Below are 24,620 nucleotides of genomic sequence, written 5' to 3'. Positions count from 1 at the left end.
AAGATGCGACAAAAAAATTAATAATTTGAGCCACTGGTACGTATCCATATCTTTAAATGCGAGAACTTTTAATTAATAAAACGAAAGAAGGATATATTTTGCTTATTTTCAAAAAAAGAACTTATAAACACAACAAAAATGCAGTGGGTAAATATTTCCAATGTGTAGTCTGTGGCAGCTTGCGTTTGGTTATTCGACTTTAAACGTAATCACTGACCTTAAATCCTTTATTTATGTTACTAAGTTATGACGTTCTTATGTCGAAGAACAGTTTACTGCCAGTTCCATGAAATGAAATACAAAATATAAAAACTCAAACTTTTTGCTTTTTGAACACGTGCCGCAGCACTGTGCGGCTGGTTAAGCATTCGAAGCAACGCCCGCCGTTTACGAAGGCTACTACCAACCGAGGTGGTGAAAGCGAACCGCCGCCGATTGAATAGTGAAAAGCCAATTGGGGTGTCCGATTCGAGCGTGCGGCGAAATTCGCGCTTACGCCAGGCACGTTTTGCCGCGTCAGCAATCTTAATTACATTCCTGCTATTGGCTCTTTGTTTTGCGCCTGCCTTCTTCTAGACACGTATGTGTCTACCTGACATGGACACACTCGGGCGTAAGCAACCACGTCACAGTAGCTCGCTGTCTGATTAATTAATAATAAGCAGCCGGGGAGGAAACGTTTCCTCCGTTGGTTAGAGCTGTCCAAGTACTCGGGAAAAAAACGAGCCAAGGTCTGCTTATTCCAGTTCCCTTCGATCTACGAACGTCTTGAAAATCCCCGCGACCGAATTTCTGACGAAATAGACTCAAGCTGCCAAGCCCATTGAAATCTGCATAGACTCTACTTGTTGCGCACGTGGGTACGCGGCTTTACGGCGAGTTGAACTACCTTGCACCCCGCGCTTTGTGAAAATTCGAGGCTAGCTGTGCTGCCGGCGGTGACGATTGATTTATCGAACACTCCAATTGAGGCGCGCTGATACATACGCGAGCGTAAAAATCGCTCGGCGCTTGGTAAATCATGCGCGTTACCGTGAAATTGCATTAAGAGTTGCCAGCCGTAAATGGGGTTAATTCGTTTTAAGGCCGCTCTTCAAAGTTACTGCTTGTTGTGGCATTTAGTGTTCCGATTAGTCGTATCTTTCGTCACTATCGTGATATTGTATAAATAGAAAGGATTTCCCTCTTTTTCAAGCATTCAGGGCTTGCCCACTGGTCGTGAAACGTTTCAAGCGCGTACGTTTTCCGGAACAGTGCTATTTAAGTGGGTATACCAAAGAAAAAGTCAAAACACAGTTACTCTGTTTAATTAAATTTCCAATTCGCCGTGAATCGTTAAATCACCGCGAATCAAATTTGAACACCTAACTACGGAACTTTGAAATGTCAACTGTATATCAGAAAATAATTGCATTAAAAATCCATTTAGTTTACGAACAGATAACAAATTAATTCTCTTAGTTAGGAAAATCGAGTCACGTGTATCCCTAATGGCTCGTTTCAGAGCCTGCCTGCTCGATGTACAAAATGAATTACAGCTTCCGTGTTTGCCACCCATTTCATACTCCAAGCTGATCGATACGCTGCGTTTTACATAATAGATATTAAAAATTACAAGCTGTTTATACAACTGGCGCAAACAGCGCAGGCTGTGGTCCACGGAGAGGCTTTCTTATCAGCAACGTAGACGTGCGATTTTTGCTGGGACCCAGAGTGTGATAGGTCGCCGCAGGGAAACGCTATTAAACGATAGGTCAGGATTGTGAATGGAGACGGGTAATATCGCCCGTCGTCGCAGGATCGTTGTCTACACCCGGCTGCAGGAGACAGTAATTGATCGGGTGCCACTAGCTGAAGCTTCTCTGCTCCAGGAGCTTCCTGAGATTAAACGCGGCGAATGTACTCGGGAATATTTCATTATCACTATTCAACGGTGCCGCGGCAGTCGTAAATGCGCGGAAAAATGCACGCGAACGGCCTCGTTCTATATCGTACATCCGAACTTGCGTCGCCTCTTCAGAAACGTGGTCGTCCGATGGTGGTGCACGTCGCAGTGTGCAACGCTCACTTAATGGAGATGTTTTCAGCCATTTAGCGTCGCACTTAGCAAAAATAGAGTCCTCCAAGACTACGTGGACTTGACTGGCCTGTAAAACTCTCGAATAGAAACAGAAAAGCTTTTTATATATTAAAATTGAGGGTGTAGCTTAAGGGGGGAGCCTGGTGTAACTAAATGAAAATCGAGGCATTTTTCGGGAATTTTTTTTAAAGAAAGTATTTGATAGATCATTCTGAAACTTTCAGGATATTGTATTAACAGGTTAAGGTATATAACAAAAAAAAAATATTAAAAAAGAGCGGCAAATAACAAAGTTATGCCCAGTCCGTTGGCGACGCAATTATTGCACTGCGGGCAACGTAGCGTCTTTTGGTTTCATCTGAAACCAAATATCGAACAATTTTCTTTTAGTTTATGAGTGTACGCACAGAATGAAGAAATTTGAAACTTAAAAGATGCAAAATGAACAAATGGCGGCCTCTTGAATAAAAAGTTCACTGTTTCCAACGAAATTTTGCCTTAAATGTCTAAAAAAAAGTTATTTATTTAAACAATATCATTATACCAATAACTTAGCTCTGTGAAGAAAATGTTCACAAATATCCGTGCACAAGGCCAAGTCGATTGGTTGAATATTTTTTGAGTTACATTGCCCGCGATGTGTGAAACTGTCGTTTCGAGAAAAACGCATTTAAAGTTTTTTGGTAGCCTGGCGCTCCGTAGCAAAACCGGCTATATCCGCTTTAATTTTTCGAATTTCGTTTTGCGGCTTTGGGAACATATTGTCGTGATGTTCAACTATTGATTTATGCAAAAAAAAAAATCGATTTCTTCGATCCGCTATACCAGGCTCCCCCCTTAATAGTCTGGGTTAGGCTTTCCACGTATCACTTAGTTTTGTCGTCATAGATCCACATTCCTCACAAGGTCTCTTAATCGCAGCATTCTTTCTTCAGTTGCTCGTAGCTTCTGCTTCAACTCACCACCTCGAGCGGCGTCGACGTGTTTTCACGCCGAGCGAATTTGCATTTTGCTTTAGCGTGTTCTCGCGTGGGCAGCTTCTGGAAAGCACCGGGAGCGTCGATTTTACCAGCGAGTCTGTTGAGAAGGCACTCGTTTACGTGGCATCGCCGTCGCTTCTGCAAATTAATTATAACAACGATTGACGTGGCCGAGCGTGTAACGCCTTAGAGTGAGTCGACAGAAAAAGAAAGTCCCCATCTGCGTCAGATCGAGCCCGTTCCCTCCGACTTCACGCTCCGGAAGCGTAATTAAGTTAAGCAGATCCAATTAACATTTCGATCGCTGTGATAGTGGGGCCGGAGCACGCGAATCGATGACCTTTCCTCGAGCGTCGCGCGTCTTAATATGCTGATTTAATAATTTCACGTGGTTCTGTGCCGTACAGGCTGACTAAGATCCGACGCTTTCGCAATTCCGATGGGAAGCTTCGCAGTGAGAATGCAGCGTAAAAGAAATAAACGTGCAATCATAATAACAATACATACCAGCTGTTCATAAATCACATCGTAAATTAACGATAAAGGAGTCGCGATAAAAATCACAGAACACTGGCAATCGTAGCGACTGGTGCTTACAGCTGGCCCCTTACATCTGGGACACCCGGTGCATCGCTGGAAAACAGCAAGAGTTTACACGCTGCTCCAACTTGTCATAAATTGGATTATTGTATTTTAAGAGACGACTGATGCTTACAGAAGGCGCGTGCAATATTCAATTATAGCGCGTGCTATATACAGGGTGTCCCTGAAATAAGGAGTTACTTTGGTCCATATTATTCGAGGTCCGTTCTACTTACCTTGAGGGTAAGAAAAGGTCGCGTGGCCGCGCGCGCCCGGAAACCCTCAGCTTCCCTCGCTCACCAGCCGCTCTTGTCCGCCGTCGGCTTTATTTCAGGCACGCCCGGTACATTCGAAAGTATGCTATAAATTCTGATTATACAGCGCGTGTTACACAGGCGTAAGGTATTTTTACGGCGCAAATAGACGCCCGGCGTACCTGCCAAAACTTACGTAACCTTTTATCAGATACTTGCATTCGTCGGCATTCGGTAACCTACATTTCAAAAATACACAATCAGACGCGAAACTGGGTAGATGCACGTGAAATGTTGCGGTTGTATTTATACCCGGCCTAGGCACCGCTGTCTTTTCGCGGATTTCCCGGCGAACCGCGCGCTCGTTAAGGAAATTTACGCCGCCTGGACGAGGTTGCGATATCGACTCGTCCCGGTCCCTTCGTTCGCCACTTTGGAAGACGCTTCCGAGCTGCGAGGGAAAGGCTGGAACTCCGCGGAAGGGAGCTCGTTAACTCGGATTCGAGCGAAAGTTCTGCTCGTCGACGGAATTTACAGATGATTCCCGTGATAAGTTGGAAGAAAGTGAAACATTTGCGGGACGGGGAGCTTGGAATATGCAGCGAACTTTCGGGGAGGAATTAGATATTCTGTGTTAGGAAAATTGCGGAGCTAGAGTCGCTTTCTTTTTTTTTTTTTAGTAGGGGAGACCGAGGCAAAGTGAACCTCGGGGTAAAATGAGCTTTCTTAATTTATTCTTTAACAATAGAATATATTTACAAATTTTGGTGACGTAATAAATGTGTGTAATGCCACGATCATAATTATACACATTCAGATATCGCAAAATGGAAATTCATTCAAAAAATTAGAAATGAAGTTTTAGAGACTTCCAATTGGTTTTCTTTTCAATTTAGCTTTTTGGATAGATGAGTCTTAAATGTGTTATTTTAACTCCAAATTTTTCCTGCGTGTTTATAACAAGCTTATAAACATACATGTACTCGCGTTTGAGAAAACATTAATAACTTCAAAAAAATGAAAAATCTGCCACAGTTGTTGACAATCACGGTGCAAAGAAAGCCAGAAGCTGCCGTGCTACACACGTCATTCCAGCGCAAGGGGTTAATATTTACCTATATCCTTAATTAAAGTTCTTATTTTGTTGCACCTCACTTTACCCCGGATAGGAGTTCACTTTGCCCCATACATGGGGTAAAGTGATACCTCTTGCATCATTTCTTTTAAGTTGATTTTTAATATACCCTAGGTTTATTTTACGTATTGCTATTCGTCATTTATCAATAGTAATGTTCAAATTATATTATAAATCTATTTCCAAACATTTTTATTGAAAGGGAAAAATTTTTTTCGACTTCAAACTTTTTCCGCCCCACTTTGCCCCGGTCTCCCCTACAGTGAAATTTCGAATGGAAGAAAAGAGGCTCTTTTACTGAGGAAATCAAGTTCGATAGTTTCTAGAGAACGCGTCCACCTGCCTCTACCTGTAAACTAACAACATTCCATATTTTCAAATTATTCTACTGTACAATCCTCTACTACCAAGTCTTTTGTTAAAAAGCCACTTTATGAAGAAGCATATGTTTGATTAGTCGGCATGTAGCCGCATGTACCTAAAGGCAACGTTTTGAACATAATAAAACGTTTAGACCCCATTTTCTCAAAAACAGAGTCCACTGTGAAATAATTCCACTGGTGCCTTTCAACTCATTCGTTCACAAATGAGGCATTGAGAACAAAAAACGGACTAACCCACATTGGGAAAAATTAATCTTTCCTATTTTCTATGATTAGTACAGCCTATTGAAATACATTATCGCTGCTTAGTAACTGAATTTCGCAGAAAATGTGGGTTAGTCCCTTTTTGTTCTCAATGCCACGAGTAATCCCCCAGAGAAGAATCCTCATTGTAGCAGGAAGATGTCCTCCAGCTTCTACCCGCGGGCCATTTTTATTTGGTCCGCCTGTATCGCGGCCAGCGGGTGCCACAGTGAATTCTCTGCCCAGATACGTGTGCACCAGCGACTTTGTGGCCCTGGTCGTATCGTAGCCCGACTCAACGTCGCGTGATTAATCCGTAACCGGGACGCTCCAGCAACGGGAAAACTCGATTTTTTCTCCGCGTCCTCGTGCCTCTTCCCTCAGCTGTCTCCGATAGGGTATAACGCCGGAGGTGGCTGCTTGTTCCCGTGAACGTGTCGTGTGTCGGGCATATGTCGGGCGTGCGTTGGCAGCGATCGATGGCCGTTCTAAAGACCTCTTGCACGCTGGACGTCCGGACCAATCGGCGCGATAATAACCGCGGAGAATTCATGGCCCCGCGAGACTATTTGTATTCGTGGCCAGGCTCGTTTGGGGACTCGGGGGATGTTCGGAGCGGATTCACTATCTATGCAGAATCAATCTCCGTGCAGTGTTGACTCGTTGCGCGGAACTCGATTTTAGAATAAAATTCATACGCTCGGGTAGAGGTGGCGATTCGCGTAGTGTTCGCCTTCGCGTGGAACTCAATTTTAGTAGAGTTGTTCAGATTTGTACAGAGTTCAGCTACAAGCAGGGATCATCTCTGTATAATGTTGCACCTTCGCGCAGAATTCACATTTACATAAAGATCACTTTCGCCCAAAGTTCACCTCGCGTCGAATTCTTTAGCATTGAGTTCACTATTGCATAAGTACGTTCTTCGCGCAGTGTTCAATTCTGTGTAGAGTTCATCTTCGCGCAGAATTCAACTTTAGCACAGAGTTCACCTTTGCACAGAATTATTTCACCTTTAGCACAGGATTAATGATACACATACCGATCGCCAATAGTCTAAAGCCCACCCTTCTATCTAAAAAAAAATGACTGAAAAATGTGCCATAAAATTCTTTCACAGAACCCTCGCGTTCCAGGAAAATGGTTTCAATTTTTCATCAAGTAGGTACACATCCACTTGGCGAATAATTCGTTGTATCTAGCATATTAAGGAATTCCAAGTTGAACCAGAACTAAACAGAACTCTTTATTTTATTAATTACGAAAATGTCGCATGAGGTTAAAAACACAGTTTACCGGTTTCCCGGTAAATCGCGAGAAATACCCTCAGATTTTTACCGATAATTCGCCAAATTTTTACTGGTAATTCGATAATGTGTTCATTAATTCCGTCCACATCTACTAAGTTATCAGTAAAAAAGAAAACTTCAATTACTAATAAAGACAAAAACGAAGTATCTCATGAAGAACCCCGACTCTCATCCAAAAGAAAACTAAAAATCTGTATGAAGTCATAAAAAAATGGACGTATTTACAAGTAGAAAAAGTAAGAAGAAAATATGTAAATACAAATGACATATGATTTCTTAATGACTACCCGACCAACAAGTGTAGAATTTCAGAGCGCTTTATCCGTGGCTGGATTATTTTGTACAAAACTTAGGTCGCGATCAGGAGACCAAAGTTTAGCTAAATTACGTTTTTCGCAGGCTTATTTGTTAAAAAGAATTGTTAGATAAAAAATATTTAATTATGTATGTAAGTTCAGATTCTTTTCATTGTTTCCGAGGTGACGATCCATATTAATAAGTATTACTAATAGTTATACAAATATATCTATTTTGTGTTATTTTATATTTTATGTTCAGAATATTTTTATTTGCATACATTTATTATAATGCTCGATTAGAGTTGAAAAAAGTTTTTTCTAATGTTCACTCTTATATTTTGAATACCTTAAAAAATACCGGTAAATCGGTTTTGATTGACAAATTTTACCGAATTGCCTGTAATTGAAAAAGTCGATAAATTTGCAATTCCTATTTCTGTGTAATCGAACACTTTAAAACCCCCTTTGGTTTTTCCACCCACTGTCTAAACCACCCAATAATAATCGCCGTATCGCAATTAGATGTGAATGTTCAGAACACGCGCCAATAGGCACGCGATCTATTAACTCGTTTTTCATATAGCTTGATCCTCGGTGAACTGTAGACGACACTTAGATGCTAGGTAAACACCGACGTATAATAAAGTGGGATATAATTATATTTTATTCAGGTCAAGGTGCAGCGTGCACTTCAAGGCTAGCACCCTTGCATGTACGTGCACCCCTCCTCCGAACCCCTGAGATAGGAATGAATTAATTCCAGGTTAATCCGTTTTTATCCCGCATGCTGGTCGCCGTTACATCGTAATTAACATATGGCAACCATAGCCGACCGCGTTATTGAACCGCGGAGCGGTATTCGCGCGTGAAAGCCGCTAAGCATTCCAGCAATCCAATATCCAATTTACAAATTCGAACTCCGATCCACGCTAATCCGAGCAGTGAAATTAATACGTACATTTCACTGCGCCAGATGCAAATTGCACATTTAGAACGCACGAAATTGCGTGATTCTTTTGAGATATAAATGAAAAGCATCCTCGAATAACGATTTAAAATAACTCGAACGATTGATAAATCTCTTCCACGTTTCGCCATTTTGGCATCGACCATCCTCGACAAAATGAAAGCGCGTCGGTTTCTGGCGGGCTCGCCCCCTCCTCGCCGTGCGAAATAGCGCGGGTTTCCTCTCCACTCGAGCGCGCGTGCTTGTGATTTTTCCAAAAGCAAGAAGCTCCTCGAGATCGCCGAGCAACGGAACTTTGCTCGACCCACTTTGGAAAGCCCGCTTCAGAGTGTCGATTAATCCAGCGAGCGCCGCGAAGATGATTTAGAGGCCCGAAAGCGTTTTGCGTAAACGTTTGCGTTCCGCTCCCGAACAGGCTTGCGCAAGCTTCTTCTATCGGAACCTCGGATCCATTAGCCTGCGTGCGCCGGATTCCGAGATACGGCGGATTCGATGAATGCAGCGGGCATGGGGAACTTCGGAGCGAGTCGAAGTTCCGCCAAGGGCCTCGAGAGAAGTCTGCAGCATTGGTATTCGAATCGAAACTTCAGTAATCATATTCGGGCCACAAATCAGAAATTCTAACGAGAGACTTCGCTTAAGTGCGAAAAATATTCGACGCGTATTTTGTTTAACGGCCATCGTCCGCATTTACGGTGTGAAAATATCCCTCAAAGTTGAGGGTTCGAAACACGTATTAATATATTTTTTAAACAAATCTGTATTTCTTGAAACTGTTCGCGTGGCTGAATTCGCCATTAAAAACGCTCGATTTTGCAATTCCAATTTTTTATCTACACCAAAGGGTGTCCGAGATATTGCGCTAAATATGTTTTCAACCCCCCAACTTTGAGGGCGAGTTTCACCGTCTAGTTGAGGACAGAGACCGATAAAAAAAATACGCGGCGAATATTTTTGGGTACTCTGCAAATCTGTAGAGTGTCATCAAAATAGCAATAAAAGAATTTCCATAAAAAATTGCTGCGAAACATCGCCGCCTCTAGCTTTCCACTACTTCGAAGGACCAGTGGAAACTAACAATGGGAATGCGTACCTCGTAACAAGCACGCTACGTCGTCTACACAAATGCCACGGTCACGTCTGACTTCTGTTTTACTAGTTAAAAAATATAGACAATTGTCGATAAACAGTTAAGCGGATTCTAGGAGCTTATGGGATTAATGAAACAGGATTATTCCGTAGTTTTTACTTGTTTTTCCGCGAGGAAACCCCCTGTTCGTCATTTGCACAGTGTTTCAGCGGACTCCCAGTAAAACAGAAATTTTCCGCGTGGCACTCTCGATAGAAATTGCTAGCCTCGATTTTATAACGAATTTTCCGAGAAGCCTAAAAACCGAATAAAATGCAAAAGTGATAAAGCCTCGTATTCCTTTCTGGGTCTACCGTAAATCGAGCTGGGAAATCAGGTTTGCTTTCGGTTCACTTTCAGAACCCGTTTTGGCGTATCGTTCGCGTCTTTATTTCGTTTTCCACTTTCGACATCTACAGGAAAATATCGCTTCGAATAAACATTTTTACTTTAAAAAAAAAAAGGATATATCGATCTTGAAGGATTTTTATTCCCTTCTTTTCTTTCTTTTCTCTGTATTTAGAAAGTGAATTGATTTTATCTGTCGACGCGATTTTACTCAGCATTAATTCAGTAAAATCGCAAACACCGACTGTGTTTTCCTGCATTTTTCAAGCGTAATAGACACCGGAGTGCCTTCTATGTCCACAAAGTATGTCAAACACGGCACGTGCCTGATCGGAAGCATCACTCTCGGGCAATCGACATAAAGTGCCGCTCCTTCGACGCAGAAATCGCTGAAATATCCCTGCTTTCGAAATTCATAATTGATTCGTTTATTCGCAAATCGTCTTAAATCTACAATTCTTCAAAATCTCAAAAATCCTTTCACTTTATTCCTAATTAGACTACCTCTCCCTATTCCTAATAATGAAAAGGGTTTCCCAAACAAAGAAATATCCCCAAATTTGTCCAATTTTATGATTACTTATTTATTTTTTCGCAGTTATTGTACATTTTTAAATTTGTATAATTAAACATGATGGTTCGTAAAATGCACGCCTATAATGGCATCTTAATTGATAGGAGAGGTACAAGTTTCGAATCGTTTGAAATAAAAATAGAGATTTTCTCGTTCTCGTATTTGTCGAATTCACGACGACGAGGATGCTGCATGAAAATTAGTTTTTTTTCCCCTTTTCTCGGCAGCCCACTTTTCCCCTTCGCGATGCGGTGTACGCGCGTCGATGAGCCGTCAGCGTGCAAGTTAGGGGCGTTTATTATTGACGAGGAAAGCGTTGTTTTCGATGTCTGTACACCGCGGTGCTTTAACAATTCGAAGTAGGCCAGCTTAAAGGCGACACCACGGACAGTTAAAGCTGTCTGAATTGCACGCGCGAGCCAACTTCCGCGCGGTTAATAATCGCGAAGTTTTAAGCGTGATGTATAAGTACTCTAACGACGAACCTTTTCTGTTTCAGAGTTGCCGGCTGAGGAGGGTAAGTCCTTTCCCCGAATGGGTTCTTTTCGTACGACGATGGACATGGTAAGTGATAAACAAATTGGCATCCCGATTTTTATACTCGTTCTCGATACTCCTTGGCTGAGTCTGACCTCGCGAATCTGTTTGAACGTGACTCGCAAGTTCAATGGTCAAACAAATCATCTTGGAAAATCGTCTTGTATTAGTTAATTGCGAGAAGAAAGTTTACGTGAAATTAATGTATTGCTCTCAACACCCGCACTGTAGTTGACGCAGAAAGAGGAGTATAGTTGCACCCTGCTACTCTGCACATTTCAAAATTTTCTTCTAACCCTTACTGTATAAGTATCGGTATATGCTTTGATAATCCTTTAAAAAAAAATATAAGAATATTCATATCCATTGGGTGATAATTGAGGAGTTGAAATGGTAAGCGATGTAAGTGCCAAAGCAGTTAAAAATATTTTTTTAGCGGAAGGGAATGTAAACCCCGTGCTGAATACTTTATATATAATAATATATATTCCATAGTGTACATATTTTTCTCTTAATATAGAATATTTTCTCTCAATATAGAATAATTAAGTAAGCGGCAGAATCCACAAAAGCCTGTATTTAATTCATACCTACCGAAAATTCTTACTTCTGTAATTTACATCATTTGCCATTTCAACTCCTCAGTTTCCCTTGCAGTGAAGATCGTGGGTCAGAAATGACCCTCAAGGTACACGCGAACAATGTACCTTAGGCACAAGTTCGCGGAGACTTGCGTCATATTATACTCGATCCTCTAAACGGATTTCGATTTGAGTAAGTTCGATGTGTACGTTTTTTCGTCACCTTATACAGTTATGGAGCCGTTAGTGAACAGTGGTAAACGCCTAAAGCCAGATCGCCGGCAGTCATAGGTTCTCCGAGAGGTTTCGGATCATGGAGAATGGAGGCTTCCCCAAGCGTGTTGTTTACCTGCATACTTAGTTGGTAATCCAACGGTACCCTTCGCTCCCTTAAAAATAGACGCACTTGTACGTAGTCGGGGTGGCCCCTGGGGCTTTTCAAGACGCCTGATCGACTTCTTGGCTGCGTAATTATTTTTAGAGGAAACAACGGGTGCAACCGCGGCTTCCCGTCCACCGGGGTGGGATCATCCTCGAGGAGAGTTAGTCGTATTGCTGTTGTCGTTAGGCCGGCCTTCGTGGCGTTTCAAGTGATTGTAAAGCCGGGGGCTGAAGCATTAATTCCACCGTGGAAACATTTACATGATCTACGGTGGGGAAAGTTTGTTTGGCTCAGCTGGGGTATCAAACGTGTCAAAGCGCCCTAATGCTCCTCTCGATGAAAATGCAGGGAAGAGTTATTGCCACTTCGCGTCAGCTGTTAACGTGTGAAATGTCTCCTGGGAGGCTAGGCCGGTGATGTTTATGCGGACGGACGAAGAGATATCTTGCTCTCGCGGACAAACATCGTCCATTATCCTCCTGTTACATCGAAGGATCCTGAACACTCTGAGTGGCACTGAATTTAGCAGAATACCGCTTCAACCCGGTCGGACTATTCCGATGACTTCTGCCGGGACGCTTTTCCTAGCTCGCATTGCTTTCAAAGTAAATTTCCGAGGACTTCTCGAACGACACTTGCAATACTCTGCAAAGACTATAAACCTAAAGGTGAATTCCCGCGGCTCGGGGAATTTCAGCCGCGCCGTAGGAAAAAAGCTATGCACAGGGTAGAAGTTCCTCGGCGTGGAAACCTTCACCGTTTCTTCCTCACCATTCCACTAATCCTGCCTCTGACTTTGCTACTACAGCTACTAAAGCCTCAGAAAGTACACTTAAGACACTCACGCATGAGTCCCGCGACGGTTCAGTGCCGTCAGCGTGGATGGTAAAAACTATTTCCCTGTTTTGGAATGGAGCAGAGCTTGCCTGTGCCATTTACTGACACGAAGACACCACTGGCACTGACCGCACTGAACCATCACGAAACTGATAAGTGTGAGCCCTCCACCGCAGTACCCCCGCAGCAATATTTACAAAAATCGTTGCCGCTTTTAAACAACCACTCCAAGTTCAATGCCCTCGATCAGCTGCGATAACCATACCAGCGCGAATCGGTGTCCACGACACAGCCTGCAGAGCCAGTGTCTCCCAGTGACGTCAAAGGGCCACCGGTTCGGTCAAAGTGGAGCCACGGCCAAGGTGTTTCGGGAAATGCGATTGCAGGTTGAACGGGACGCGTCGGTAGCCAGCACTCAGGCCAGAACGTGGAACGGTTAAGTCGGCAACTGGCGTCGCGGGGAGGAGAGGCCACTCGCAGATGCCGCCGATGATGGAAGGCGTCGCTATCAAAGCGGACCAGCCCTGTTGCATTACCGTTTCACGTGTACGCGTGGGCGGGAGAGAGAGAGAGAGAGATCAGCGCCTGTAAATGTGTCAGCCAGGTCTGTTGCATGATCGTCGCGTTATGTGCCACTCGATTCCCGAGTAATTGCATCAGCGTTTTGCATCGGCGCCCTCGAACCGCCGATGGACGGTCGATCGGCTCTCTTGCGAATTTCCAATCGATTCAGTGGCTCTCTTGCTTCGAACCCCGAATGCTGCATGGCTGTCGAGAGTTTTGATGACTTTGGACGGAATTGTGGCGTTGAAACGGTAATTGATGTAGGTACATACAGCGTGTACTGGAAATATTTACTGCATCGCTCTCAAATTTAATTATAATCAGATTCAAATTTAGATTCGCGTCCGACTTATTTTTTGTGAGGATAGTGGGCTACACATTTCTGCAATAAATCAATTTTGCAATAGTATTTCCGCCGGGCTAATTAGAGAGGTGTAAATGATACCGCGTTTATTCGAGCGAAAAGCTTTCGGTATTTTCTTCTTCCGCCGCGGCGATGTTGGTACTTGTGATGTCAGCTTTGTCTTGCGACAGACCTAGAAACTGAAATAAATTATTCTAGCACTTGTAGCGTTCACCGCCGTGTTCAGCGTTGAATTTATATCCTTCTCCGATAAAAGAAGAAATACTTCTTGATTTCTTTGGCACGTACAACGTTTACCATTTCAACTCCTGAATCGATGAGTATGTTGCCTGGAGTTTGATGTATGTACAAGTCTGATGGCTCTTGGAAGTTCTTACGAGTCTCGTGTTTGTTGTTTGATGCGTGGCAAGCTGTCGGTGACAAATGTCCTTTGCAGACACATCCGTGGACTCTCGCTGTTCGAATTTGAATTGTAATCTTATTAGAATTTCTGAACGATTGTAAAGCTTCTTGAAACTTACTGGCATCTCGGAGCATAAGGTGGCCTCGCGTGGCCTTTTGAATCGACTTTCCACCGCAGGATCGACCCGTTCCTCTCTCGCTTTGCAGTCTCTTTAGATGCACGTGTTGCATCCTGGTATAGTTAAGTTCTTGGACCTCGCAGGTGACTTCGGTTTGAAAACCATTTTCCTGCACTCCGCCCTTTTTATTTTGTGTTTTATAGTTGAAACACGTGTCCCTTGGTGCCTCCCCTATAAAATTTGTAGCTTGGGAAAATGTAGCAGCTTGGAGGACCTTGAAGAAACTGCAATATTGCACTTTAAAGCGCGATTTAGTCCCAACAGTCTCCAGTATTAGAATCTTGCTCCTTTTTAATTAATATTCTTAGCTTTCCATCTCCAAAACAGCAGATATCTTGTAAAGATAAATTTCCTGATAAATTTACTGTTACAATGCGCTTCGTCACCTTATCTGTTTTTAAAAAAAAAAATTATTATCGTAGTATCTGCTGGCAGAAATTGAGTGAATTCCAGTTGAAATCCAAGTTGCGCCAAGATTGCAATCGTTGTCATTGAAAGGTATTAATTGTGCTAGAAAAACAAGGGATATTCAATTAAAAAGATTTGCCTCATTCTCCAAGTTGATGCTCAGTAGAACCATGAATCGTGTTATTGCGACTACCCAGCTGCAATTAAAAACGCTACATACCACGCGATCTAGTCACGAAACTGTCCGCGGTCGCACATTCAGTCACGAAACACGTTCAGTTCCCTAAGTATCGAAATAAAAAAATGCAATCTCTATTAACAATCTATATAAAGTTACAGTGCTCTTGTAATTGCTCAACTTCCATCGTGTGCCCTTCATACTAAATCAGTCCTCTTCAGAATCGTCCCAATTTCGACTAAACCTTTTAAACTCACAGCTGGTTGCAAATACTGTGGCAGTAATGCCAAAGAACCCAACTAGGCAAATTATCTAACTCGATTTAAGTTTCAAAGCAAGTGGCACTTGAATTCTTCGCAGTCTACGGTTCCACCTAGCGATTGAACTCGACCCTAACAAGCGTGAATCGAGAAACTCGAAAGTAGAACTCCAACTTAGCTATTCTTTCAGGCCGAAAGAAAATCTCGCAGGCGAATCAATCGTTATCAAACGAACTCCGTGTAATTAAATTTAGCGATCCCTATAAAGCGGCTTCCTTTCCGTGCAGACTCTTATCTGTCTTAGCATTATTGTTACCCGTTACGTAACTGAGGATGAAAAGCAGCTTCGAGGAAATTTTCACGTCCCCTTGGCCCCATTCAGCCGTGGACCACCTTTGTCTGCGAATTCGTGCCGCGCGATACCTCGCCCCGGAGAGGCAGGCAATCAAGGTCGCATTAATTAGATTTCTTCTATAATTTAATGACACCGCCGCTTGTAAAACCCGGCCGCTATGGCGATAGTCCGCGCAGAGTTGCTCATTACGCGCTCGAACGTCATCGATTAGCCAACAATATCAGTATTGTGTGGACGAATGCGGCGATGAAACCGATGCTCGGACAAGAGCACTCGAGAGGGACTGACAGCGTGTATTGGCGTCAGGAAATCGGGCATCGTCGCTTATTCAAACGTTGATAGAAATCTGTCGATCTGAATAAATGGAAATTAGGTCCCCGGTGTGCCCCTTTTGCAACATGCCATTGAATAAATTTCAACTAATTCCAATTGCCAGCACAATACTCGACGGCCACGCGATGCTAGGCGCACGTTCGCATCTTTATATAATTTTCAGATAAAATACGCTTTTAAAGTAGATGAATCTCTGAATTACGGCGAGGTAAATGTTGCTAATAGATTTACCCGCAAAGCGTTAAGTCTACGTACCTACGTCTATTTATATCCCTTCTTGTGTTTCGATTCTGCACACTATCGATACTTTTTATACGGAAAAAAGGTGATTTATCGAAAGCTGCCACGCCGGAGGACGCGGACTTGAGAAACCAGTGACTACATAATTAATCGCCAGCGCTAATTGGAATAGAAATGAACAGCTGGATCTGCTGCACGATCTGAAAATTACGGCAAAGATATCGCTGAAATTAAAATTTATGCGCCGCATTGGGTAACTACTTAGATCCGAAGATTGGCAAGAACCGAGCCGTTAAAGTATTTACGATCTATGAACGTTTAATAATTCATTTGCCTGCTGCTATAAATCGCTGCGAATTAAAATATAACACATAACGACACGATCTACTTATCGCTTATTGATTGGAGCAACCGTTGCCGATCTGTTTCGCGAAGAACCTTGCATCGGGACGCGGAGAATTGCTCGTAAAATTCCCGCCGAGAGGGTGGCGAGAAGCTGGGACGACGAACCAGGGCGGAACGTGCCCCCGTAATTGGCCAGCAATCGGATTTTCACTCGTCTCTGGTCGCCATCGTGGATTACAATTAATGAAATCGTCGACCGTGGAGAGCACGTTGGGACGATGTGACGTCAATCGCATACTGGCAAAAGGCACTTGCCATCAAGGACAGCATCGGCTGCCCCCGATTACTCGCGGTTCCGCCATTCTTTCTTCCTTCCTTTCGCACGTGTGCGGCACGGATCGTTCAGGTCGACAATTGAAACTTAACTTGGAAAGTCAACAGGTTGCAACTGCCACGAATGGTGCAGTGCCCTTGATATAGGGATCCTGAGACGTGGAGTCCTGCTCTTCTAGCAACACATGAATCCATTTTTTTCAACAGAATCTCTTCGAGGTATATTTGTGAAGATTTTTGGAGAGAATAGTATAGCTTCGCTTTACAGTTAAGTCGAAGAGAAAGTTAGCACTTAGGGACCCAGAACTTACCCCTGCTTTCCAGTCTGCGATTTTTGTTTGTGCGCACATGAAATAGAAACAGATTGTAATTTTTTTACAATGGGTAGTAATTGAGGATCTTGCAGCGAAGGGGGTGCAGCTCCATTTTGGACAGTTTTTGAGTTATGACGTGTAATAGACGTAGCAAAATTCTACGTTTATTGAAAATTTTGAACCTGTTTAACCTATTACTGTTTTGTGCAATATTTTTACTTTGGGCAGCTGCAGATTTGAAGAATTCTTCGAAAATAGAAATAAAAACTTATGAACTCGATAACTACTACTTATTCTGTGAAAATATATATTCTTCAATTAGTGTTCTCGTTTTAATGTCAAGCCAAAACAGTAATTCTGTGAACAGCTTTTTACTTGTTTAATATTACTATTACATCGAAGATCTTTCTTTTTTATATTAAAGGTGGAAGCGGTACTTTCAATAAAAAAATAGTGAATCTATCCCTAGTAACTCTTAATTAGGCTTCGAAGTTGCATTATGATTAGCTCTACGATACCAAAAGCTAATATTTGTATACTTCTATATCCCCCTGAAGTATCTAGCATGAAAATCTACGATTCTCGATAGGAAATTGAAGAGAAAATCTGGTAAGCCTTTGTCATAGATACCACTAGCTGATACCACGGTCGAGTGTCTTGTTATGAACTTGAGGCGATAACGCTAGACACCAGTATCGGATCAATTGTTTTCTTCGGAGGAATTCGAGTTCAGCCTTGAATTTCGGGGAAATCATTAAAGCAAAAAACGAGGAGGCATGCCAATTTGTTTATTACCCGTTAAGAATCTCTTTTATGTACCCTTGTAAATCGCGTTCTGTACAAAAAAAAAAAAAGAAGAGAGAAACAATGTTTACCGAAGCGTTTACGTTCGCGAAACAGGTCAACGGTGTTGACGTAGCATTTGTATGCAAACTCTATCCCGAGCGTACAGTAAAACCCCTCGAAACCGGTTACCGAAGCGAATGTCTTTCAAAATTGATACTTTTCTCGTGGGATTTTGTGGACGCGCAGTGAGTCGGGAGATTTAATCTGTTTCCCATCTGATTTCAGGAAAATCCATATGGCAACTCGTCTTGGAGCAATTCGACGACCTTCTAGTTAAGATTCTTCTATTAGCCGCTATTATTTCTTTTGTACGTATCTACCACATATTTTTAAACTATTTGTACTGGTAATATTAGAAACATTAATAGCAGAGAATTTCGATCTAACGACATGATTGTACCAGCGCTTGGCGTTTTGACGCACTCAGAGATTACATTACTTTGGACGGAGCCCTAACGCAAACGAAGGAAGAGATTCCACCATTATCTTTGGAATACGTCAATAGTGACGAAATTTGCTCGGGCGGGCGCGATAAAGTGTCCTTGATCGTGCGGGGAATGAATTTCGAAAACGTTGAACCGTTTCCCGTTCATTTGGGATTAGAAACGTCGCGGCGCAACCGCGGCGACGGCCATCGGTATTTTTACGCGTGACGTTAAACACGCTAATTAATAAAATCGAAGCGTCGCATTATTAATCCCGGGATAGCCGCTAAGTAATTATTAGTTGGTCAAAGTCATACTATGTTTACGAGGGTTCAAGGCTCACACATTATAAATACAAGCAGTTTCAAAGGTGAAAAAATAGCGTATCGATCTGCCGCCGCTATGGAAATCTCATTAACTTCACGCGCGTGTAGAAGATTCGCGGCGGCCGGTCGGAATATTTTGCAGCATAACGATGATAACGTACTTCCAATGCAAGCAATTTTTATTTCGAGCATCTGAGAATAGGTGGACAATCATTACAAATATTGAAAAAAATAATTAAACGCTTACTTTGCAAGCAGTGCCACTTATCTCCCGGCATTTTCGTTTTCAACCCCCCGCTATTCAAGATCAATCAGACCTTCAGTTCTGTCACATAATTATGAATAATTATCTCCATTGTCTCCTGTAACAGCCTACTCAACGTATCACCCTAACTTCTGCCCTCCATCTACCCATCTTCATGTTCTCCATTTTTTGCTCGTGGACCCTTAGGAGCATGATAACTTTCTCCATTTCCAATAATACATATTTGAAATATTGCCCCGGATTAATATTGGTAACTGTCCCACAGGTATTAGCTTTATTTGAAGAGCACGAGGATGCGTTCACGGCCTTCGTCGAGCCCTTCGTCATTTTGCTCATCCTTATTGCCAACGCCGTGGTCGGTGTCTGGCAGGAACGTAACGCTGAGTCGGCGATCGAAGCGCTGAAAGAGTACGAGCCCGAGATGGGCAAGGTTCTACGAACGGACAAGGCCGGTGTCCAGCGAATTCGAGCCAAGGAGATCGTGCCCGGGGACATCGTCGAGGTGTCCGTCGGTGACAAGATCCCGGCCGATATCCGTCTCACCAAGATCTTCTCCACCACCCTCAGGATCGATCAGTCTATCCTGACCGGTGAATCGGTCTCGGTTATCAAGCACACCGACCCTGTACCTGACCCACGTGCCGTCAATCAGGTTCGTGTGTATCCAGGGGCGATGCTGAATTTCTATTGAGCAGCCAGCTAGGCTTCGATAAGATATCAAATTTGAGGAACATAGTCCGAGTAATTAAGGGGATCTTCTGTTGGAAGAAGGCACTATTCGTATGTCAAATATGGGAATGATATTATTTGTTTGATGCGTTGGGATTACTGCCGAATAGTTAGATTGTATGGTAGATGTAGATTTTGGCACAGTGGTTCTTTTTTCAAGCAGGTGATCCTCTGATTAGGTATTATTATTCAAAGTTGATAGATATAAGCCTTTCATGAGTATCGCAGGGTTCATCAGGTGTCTGAGGAGCAACAGTTTCGAATACACACAGCTTGCCCTTGAAAGCCTCCTTAAAGCAAGACCTCTGGATCATGAAAGCTTCAAAGCTCTTATTTAATAATCCTAGTGGACCAGTATATTCTCAGACCTCTGATGAAGCTTCCCAGTTGCACGAAACAGTATATCACTTAAAAGTGTTAATACTTATTTCTTTGTTCCCCTAGGACAAGAAGAACATCCTGTTCTCTGGTACCAACGTCGCTGCGGGCAAGGCTCGCGGCGTAGTGATTGGAACTGGCCTGAACACCGCCATTGGTAAGATCCGTACCGAGATGTCCGAGACCGAGGAGATCAAGACGCCCCTGCAGCAGAAGCTGGACGAGTTCGGCGAGCAATTGTCGAAGGTCATCTCAGTCATCTGCGTGGCTGTCTGGGCCATCAACATTGGACACTTTAACGACCCCGCCCACGGCGGATCCTGGATCAAGGGTGCCATCTACTATTTCAAGATCGCCGTCGCTCTTGCCGTAGCTGCCATCCCGGAGGGTCTGCCCGCCGTCATCACCACCTGCCTGGCCCTGGGCACCCGTCGTATGGCCAAGAAGAACGCCATCGTGCGATCGTTGCCCTCCGTCGAGACCCTTGGTTGCACGTCCGTCATCTGCTCGGACAAGACCGGCACTCTGACCACCAATCAGATGTCCGTCAGCCGTATGTTCATCTTTGACAAGATCGAGGGCAACGACAGCAGCTTCCACGAGTTCGAGATCACCGGATCGACCTACGAGCCAATCGGCGAGGTCTTCCTCAAAGGAACAAAGATCAAGGGACAGGACTACGAGACTCTGCACGAGATGAGCACGATCTGCGTCATGTGCAACGACTCGGCCATCGATTTCAATGAATTCAAGCAGGCGTTCGAGAAGGTCGGCGAAGCGACGGAGACGGCCCTTATCGTTCTCGCGGAGAAGATCAATCCCTTCGGCTTGTCGAAGAGCGGATTAGATAGGCGCAACACTGCCATCGTTGTTAGGCAAGATATGGAGACCAAATGGAAGAAGGAGTTCACTCTGGAGTTCTCCCGCGATCGTAAATCCATGTCGTCCTACTGTGTCCCTCTTAAACCGAGCAAACTGGGCACTGGACCGAAGCTGTTCGTTAAGGGAGCCCCAGAGGGTGTCCTGGACAGGTGTACGCACGCTCGCGTCGGCTCCACCAAGGTCCCTCTCACTTCTACCTTGAAGAACCGCATCCTGGACCTGACCCGCCAATACGGTACTGGCCGCGACACATTGCGTTGCCTCGGCCTTGCCACTGCTGACCATCCAATGAAGCCTGACGACATGGATCTCGGCGACTCCACCAAGTTCTACACCTACGAGAAGGATCTGACGTTCATCGGTGTCGTTGGTATGCTTGACCCCCCTCGCAAGGAAGTGGCCGACTCCATTTCAAGGTGTCGTGCCGCTGGTATCCGTGTCATCGTCATCACCGGAGACAACAAGGCCACCGCTGAAGCTATCTGCCGACGAATTGGCGTCTTCGCTGAAGATGAGGACACAACTGGCAAATCGTACTCTGGACGTGAATTCGACGATCTTCCTGCATCGGAGCAGAAGGCGGCCTGCGCCAGGGCTCGACTCTTCTCTCGCGTAGAGCCTGCTCACAAGTCGAAGATCGTTGAGTTCTTGCAGAGCATGAACGAGATCTCAGCCATGGTCAGTTGGTTTTCTTAATTATTATTCTGTTTAAACTGTTACGGATGATCTCTCAACGCATGTATATTTGTTCACGCTTTACCACAGACCGGGGATGGTGTAAACGATGCCCCTGCCTTGAAGAAAGCTGAAATTGGTATTGCCATGGGATCTGGAACCGCTGTAGCGAAGTCTGCCTCTGAGATGGTGTTGGCCGACGACAACTTCTCTTCCATTGTCGCTGCCGTTGAGGAAGGCCGCGCCATCTACAATAACATGAAGCAATTCATTCGTTACCTCATCTCTTCCAACATTGGTGAAGTCGTGAGGTTTGTGTAGATAGAATTGCATCCAGAAGGCGAAGATGGTAAGACGAACTGACGAATCGTTTTCGTTGGTTACAGTATATTCTTGACTGCCGCCCTTGGTCTTCCCGAAGCTCTGATCCCCGTTCAGCTTCTGTGGGTCAACTTGGTCACTGACGGTCTTCCAGCCACTGCTCTTGGCTTCAATCCTCCTGACTTGGACATCATGAGCAAGGTAACGCTGCCAGCGCATTGTGCTTAAATCGTCAAAGTTAAAGCATAGAAATTATAATCGTCTTTGTGGTGTTGCAGCCTCCCCGCAAAGCTGACGAATCTCTCATCTCTGGCTGGCTGTTCTTCCGCTATATGGCTATTGGCGGATACGTAGGTGCTGCGACTGTTGGCTCGGCTGCATGGTGGTTCATGTACAGTCCGCATGGGCCGCAGATGAACTACTGGCAACTGGTGAGGATCAATTAAAATCGGATGCTTTATTGTAACTTGTACTGTGTCGAAATCTTTGTTACGAGCTTTAGTTAATGAGCGATATTTTATAATAAGGTAAAGTACGCTTAATGATTTACACACAAACGTGCTTTGACGACTCGCAGACTCATCACTTGGCGTGCTTGGGCGGTGGCGATGAATTCAAGGGCGTTAACTGCAAGATCTTCACGGACCCTCATCCCATGACGATGGCTCTGTCTGTACTAGTAACCATTGAAATGTTGAACGCTATGAACAGGTAACACTGTTTAAACCGAGACACCACTTAGTAGATACACGAGCCAGCATTAATTTACGCTTTATTTTCTCTTCCGTTTCAGTTTATCTGAGAATCAATCTCTCATCAGTATGCCGCCCTGGTCTAACATGTGGCTCATTGCCTCTATGGCTCTTTCTTTCACACTCCACTTTGTCATCCTTTACGTCGACGTCCTTTCGGTATAACGAACGACCGTTACATACCCTGCCGCTATTGCATTTCGCCAGGCCAGAGTAATCACCCCTTGGCATCTCTCTGTTTCAGACTGTATTCCAAGTTACCCCCCTAACGGCTGAGGAGTGGTTTACCGTTATGAAGTTCTCCATTCCAGTGGTACTTCTCGACGAAACCCTGAAGTTCATTGCCAGAAAGGTCACAGATGGTGAGAATCCAATTTACACAGTGCATTGGATCGTTCTAATGTGGGCTGTGTTCTTTGGACTATTAAGTATATTTAGTATTTCCCCATATTTCCTATGGAAAACATTTTGCAACTGAGTTCTCGGACTTGCAATTTGCATTTAACTGAAGTTCTTCCCCGTTGCCCGGGAAGCTCGAGATAAGTTATTAACGAAGTGCGTTTAAGTGAGATTTTAACCAGTTTGACTGTTGTGCATGGTGTTAGTACGACCATATAAAAAAAGAAAAGAATCTGCCACCAAGGCCCACCATGCCCGCATCACACCGTACCCTGACGTCGCATCTACAATCATACGGGTTTCAGTGGCTTCGAGTGATAAAGAGACCCATCGTAATCAAAAGAGAGAAAAAAAATTGTGATTGTCGAATTATTTTCTACGAGTGCCTTTTAAACGTTAACTTTCCTCTGCAAGAAGACACCCATTGATGTTTTTTCTAACCTGATACGTTGTACACCGAACTCTCACCCCTTTGAGCACTTGCATGTCCTTTGAGCACAACGCACTTTTAAATGCTGTTTCTTGGCTAGTTATTTGGCGAATCCTTTAAATATTTAAATCCTTTGCACTTACCGATAGATGTATACTAGATCTGACGATGTCTTAGCGTTACTTAAAAAGGAAACGTTTAAATATTCCTCCCCGATACAGGTGTCTTTCATATTTCTTTCTCCGTAGCTGAATTAACTTTCCACCTCTTTCCTTTCTCTCATGTCCTAAAAATTAGTTAAAACATCGTCAGAGAGAAGGCATAGCTCGTTACACTATACTTTGCTACAGTTCTAATTTCGGGCACTTAACTTTAACTCACACGCACAGCAGCTCATTACACTTCCCTTGGTTTACATATAACTATTCATTCACGCTCTTCTAATTTATTCTACTTCATTTTAATCGCTTTCGTTGTTTGCTTATTAAAAACTGTATTGTTAATTAATCCTTAGCATCAAGAGTGTCCGCTTCGATCAAGACGTCAAAACTGGAACTGCCTGATCCATTGCTGAAAGTTCAAGACAGAGATTGTGCATGAAGCTTGACTTAATGGATCTCATTTTGAAAACCCGTATAACTGTCTTCCTTCCCGTAGAAGTAATATGCATGCACAACCGTATCGATGATACACATCCTCTAAAATCACCTCGTAGAACAATCACTATTAATGATTAGCGAATCCTGCCGTGCTTCACCGTTCACGATTGGACCGTTCCTCGATCGCCGCGTTTCTATAATTGAATAAGTACAGTTCGATACTTATGCAGTTCGATTCGAGTGTTTCTCAATTTCAAATCGGGAACAGGTGAAAGAAAGAAGCTCCTCTCGCTTCCCCCTCTGTCCGATCGATCGGCGGAGGCACCGCAGGATCATTCTAACATCTTGCACTCTCATTGCATCCACTTAATCTTTACGTGTACCTTATGTGTGATTTTACATGTTGAACGATTGATGCCACACAATAGATTTGTATACCACTAATTTATGGGTACGGACTGCAAAGGCTCGTGTGTGTAAGATAAGAAAAACAAAATGGACATTGAAAGTCGACCGTCTCCAGCAGTCCGTATCTTCTCGTATTAAAACCCCTCCCTACCCGAGGATGGTGGTCTGAACAACGAGAACGCTCGATTTAGAAAAGCGCATCTTCGTTCCTATTAGCGACAGTGGTTGATTCCTCGACAGGCGAACGATAAGAACGGCTGTCCCGGGATCCCGCTTCCGTTAGTGATTGCCG

At 43.8% G+C, this 24,620-nt stretch overlaps 1 protein-coding gene across 6 annotated transcripts in view; it reads left to right on the top strand.

The window, feature by feature from the left end:
• The window catches only part of Serca (ATPase sarcoplasmic/endoplasmic reticulum Ca2+ transporting SERCA), a 54,528-nt gene that overhangs the window by 21,701 nt on the left and 8,207 nt on the right, over positions 1 to 24,620 (top strand). For 5 of the 6 annotated variants that reach the window (XM_076806670.1, XM_076806669.1, XM_076806668.1 and 2 more), the window contains exons 3-13: positions 10,781 to 10,798; positions 17,965 to 18,047; positions 19,021 to 19,407; positions 19,929 to 21,422; positions 21,510 to 21,730; positions 21,806 to 21,941; positions 22,019 to 22,171; positions 22,318 to 22,451; positions 22,534 to 22,651; positions 22,737 to 22,854; positions 23,836 to 24,620. The exon at positions 23,836 to 24,620 is cut by the window's right edge. In XM_076806670.1, the coding sequence (XP_076662785.1) occupies positions 10,781 to 10,798; positions 17,965 to 18,047; positions 19,021 to 19,407; positions 19,929 to 21,422; positions 21,510 to 21,730; positions 21,806 to 21,941; positions 22,019 to 22,171; positions 22,318 to 22,451; positions 22,534 to 22,651; positions 22,737 to 22,854; positions 23,836 to 23,921 (2,948 nt within the window). In that variant the 3' untranslated portion in view covers positions 23,922 to 24,620. The remainder of the gene's footprint in view (positions 1 to 10,780; positions 10,799 to 17,964; positions 18,048 to 19,020; positions 19,408 to 19,928; positions 21,423 to 21,509; positions 21,731 to 21,805; positions 21,942 to 22,018; positions 22,172 to 22,317; positions 22,452 to 22,533; positions 22,652 to 22,736; positions 22,855 to 23,835) is intronic. The other variant, XM_076806674.1, reaches the window with a different exon arrangement.

The sequence above is a fragment of the Andrena cerasifolii genome, chromosome 2 (genome assembly GCF_050908995.1).
Source record: "Andrena cerasifolii isolate SP2316 chromosome 2, iyAndCera1_principal, whole genome shotgun sequence".
NCBI classification, from domain to species: Eukaryota; Metazoa; Arthropoda; class Insecta; order Hymenoptera; family Andrenidae; genus Andrena; species Andrena cerasifolii.
The sequence above is the reverse complement of the archived record's forward strand: the minus strand, read 5'-3'. Positions and strand labels throughout refer to the sequence as shown.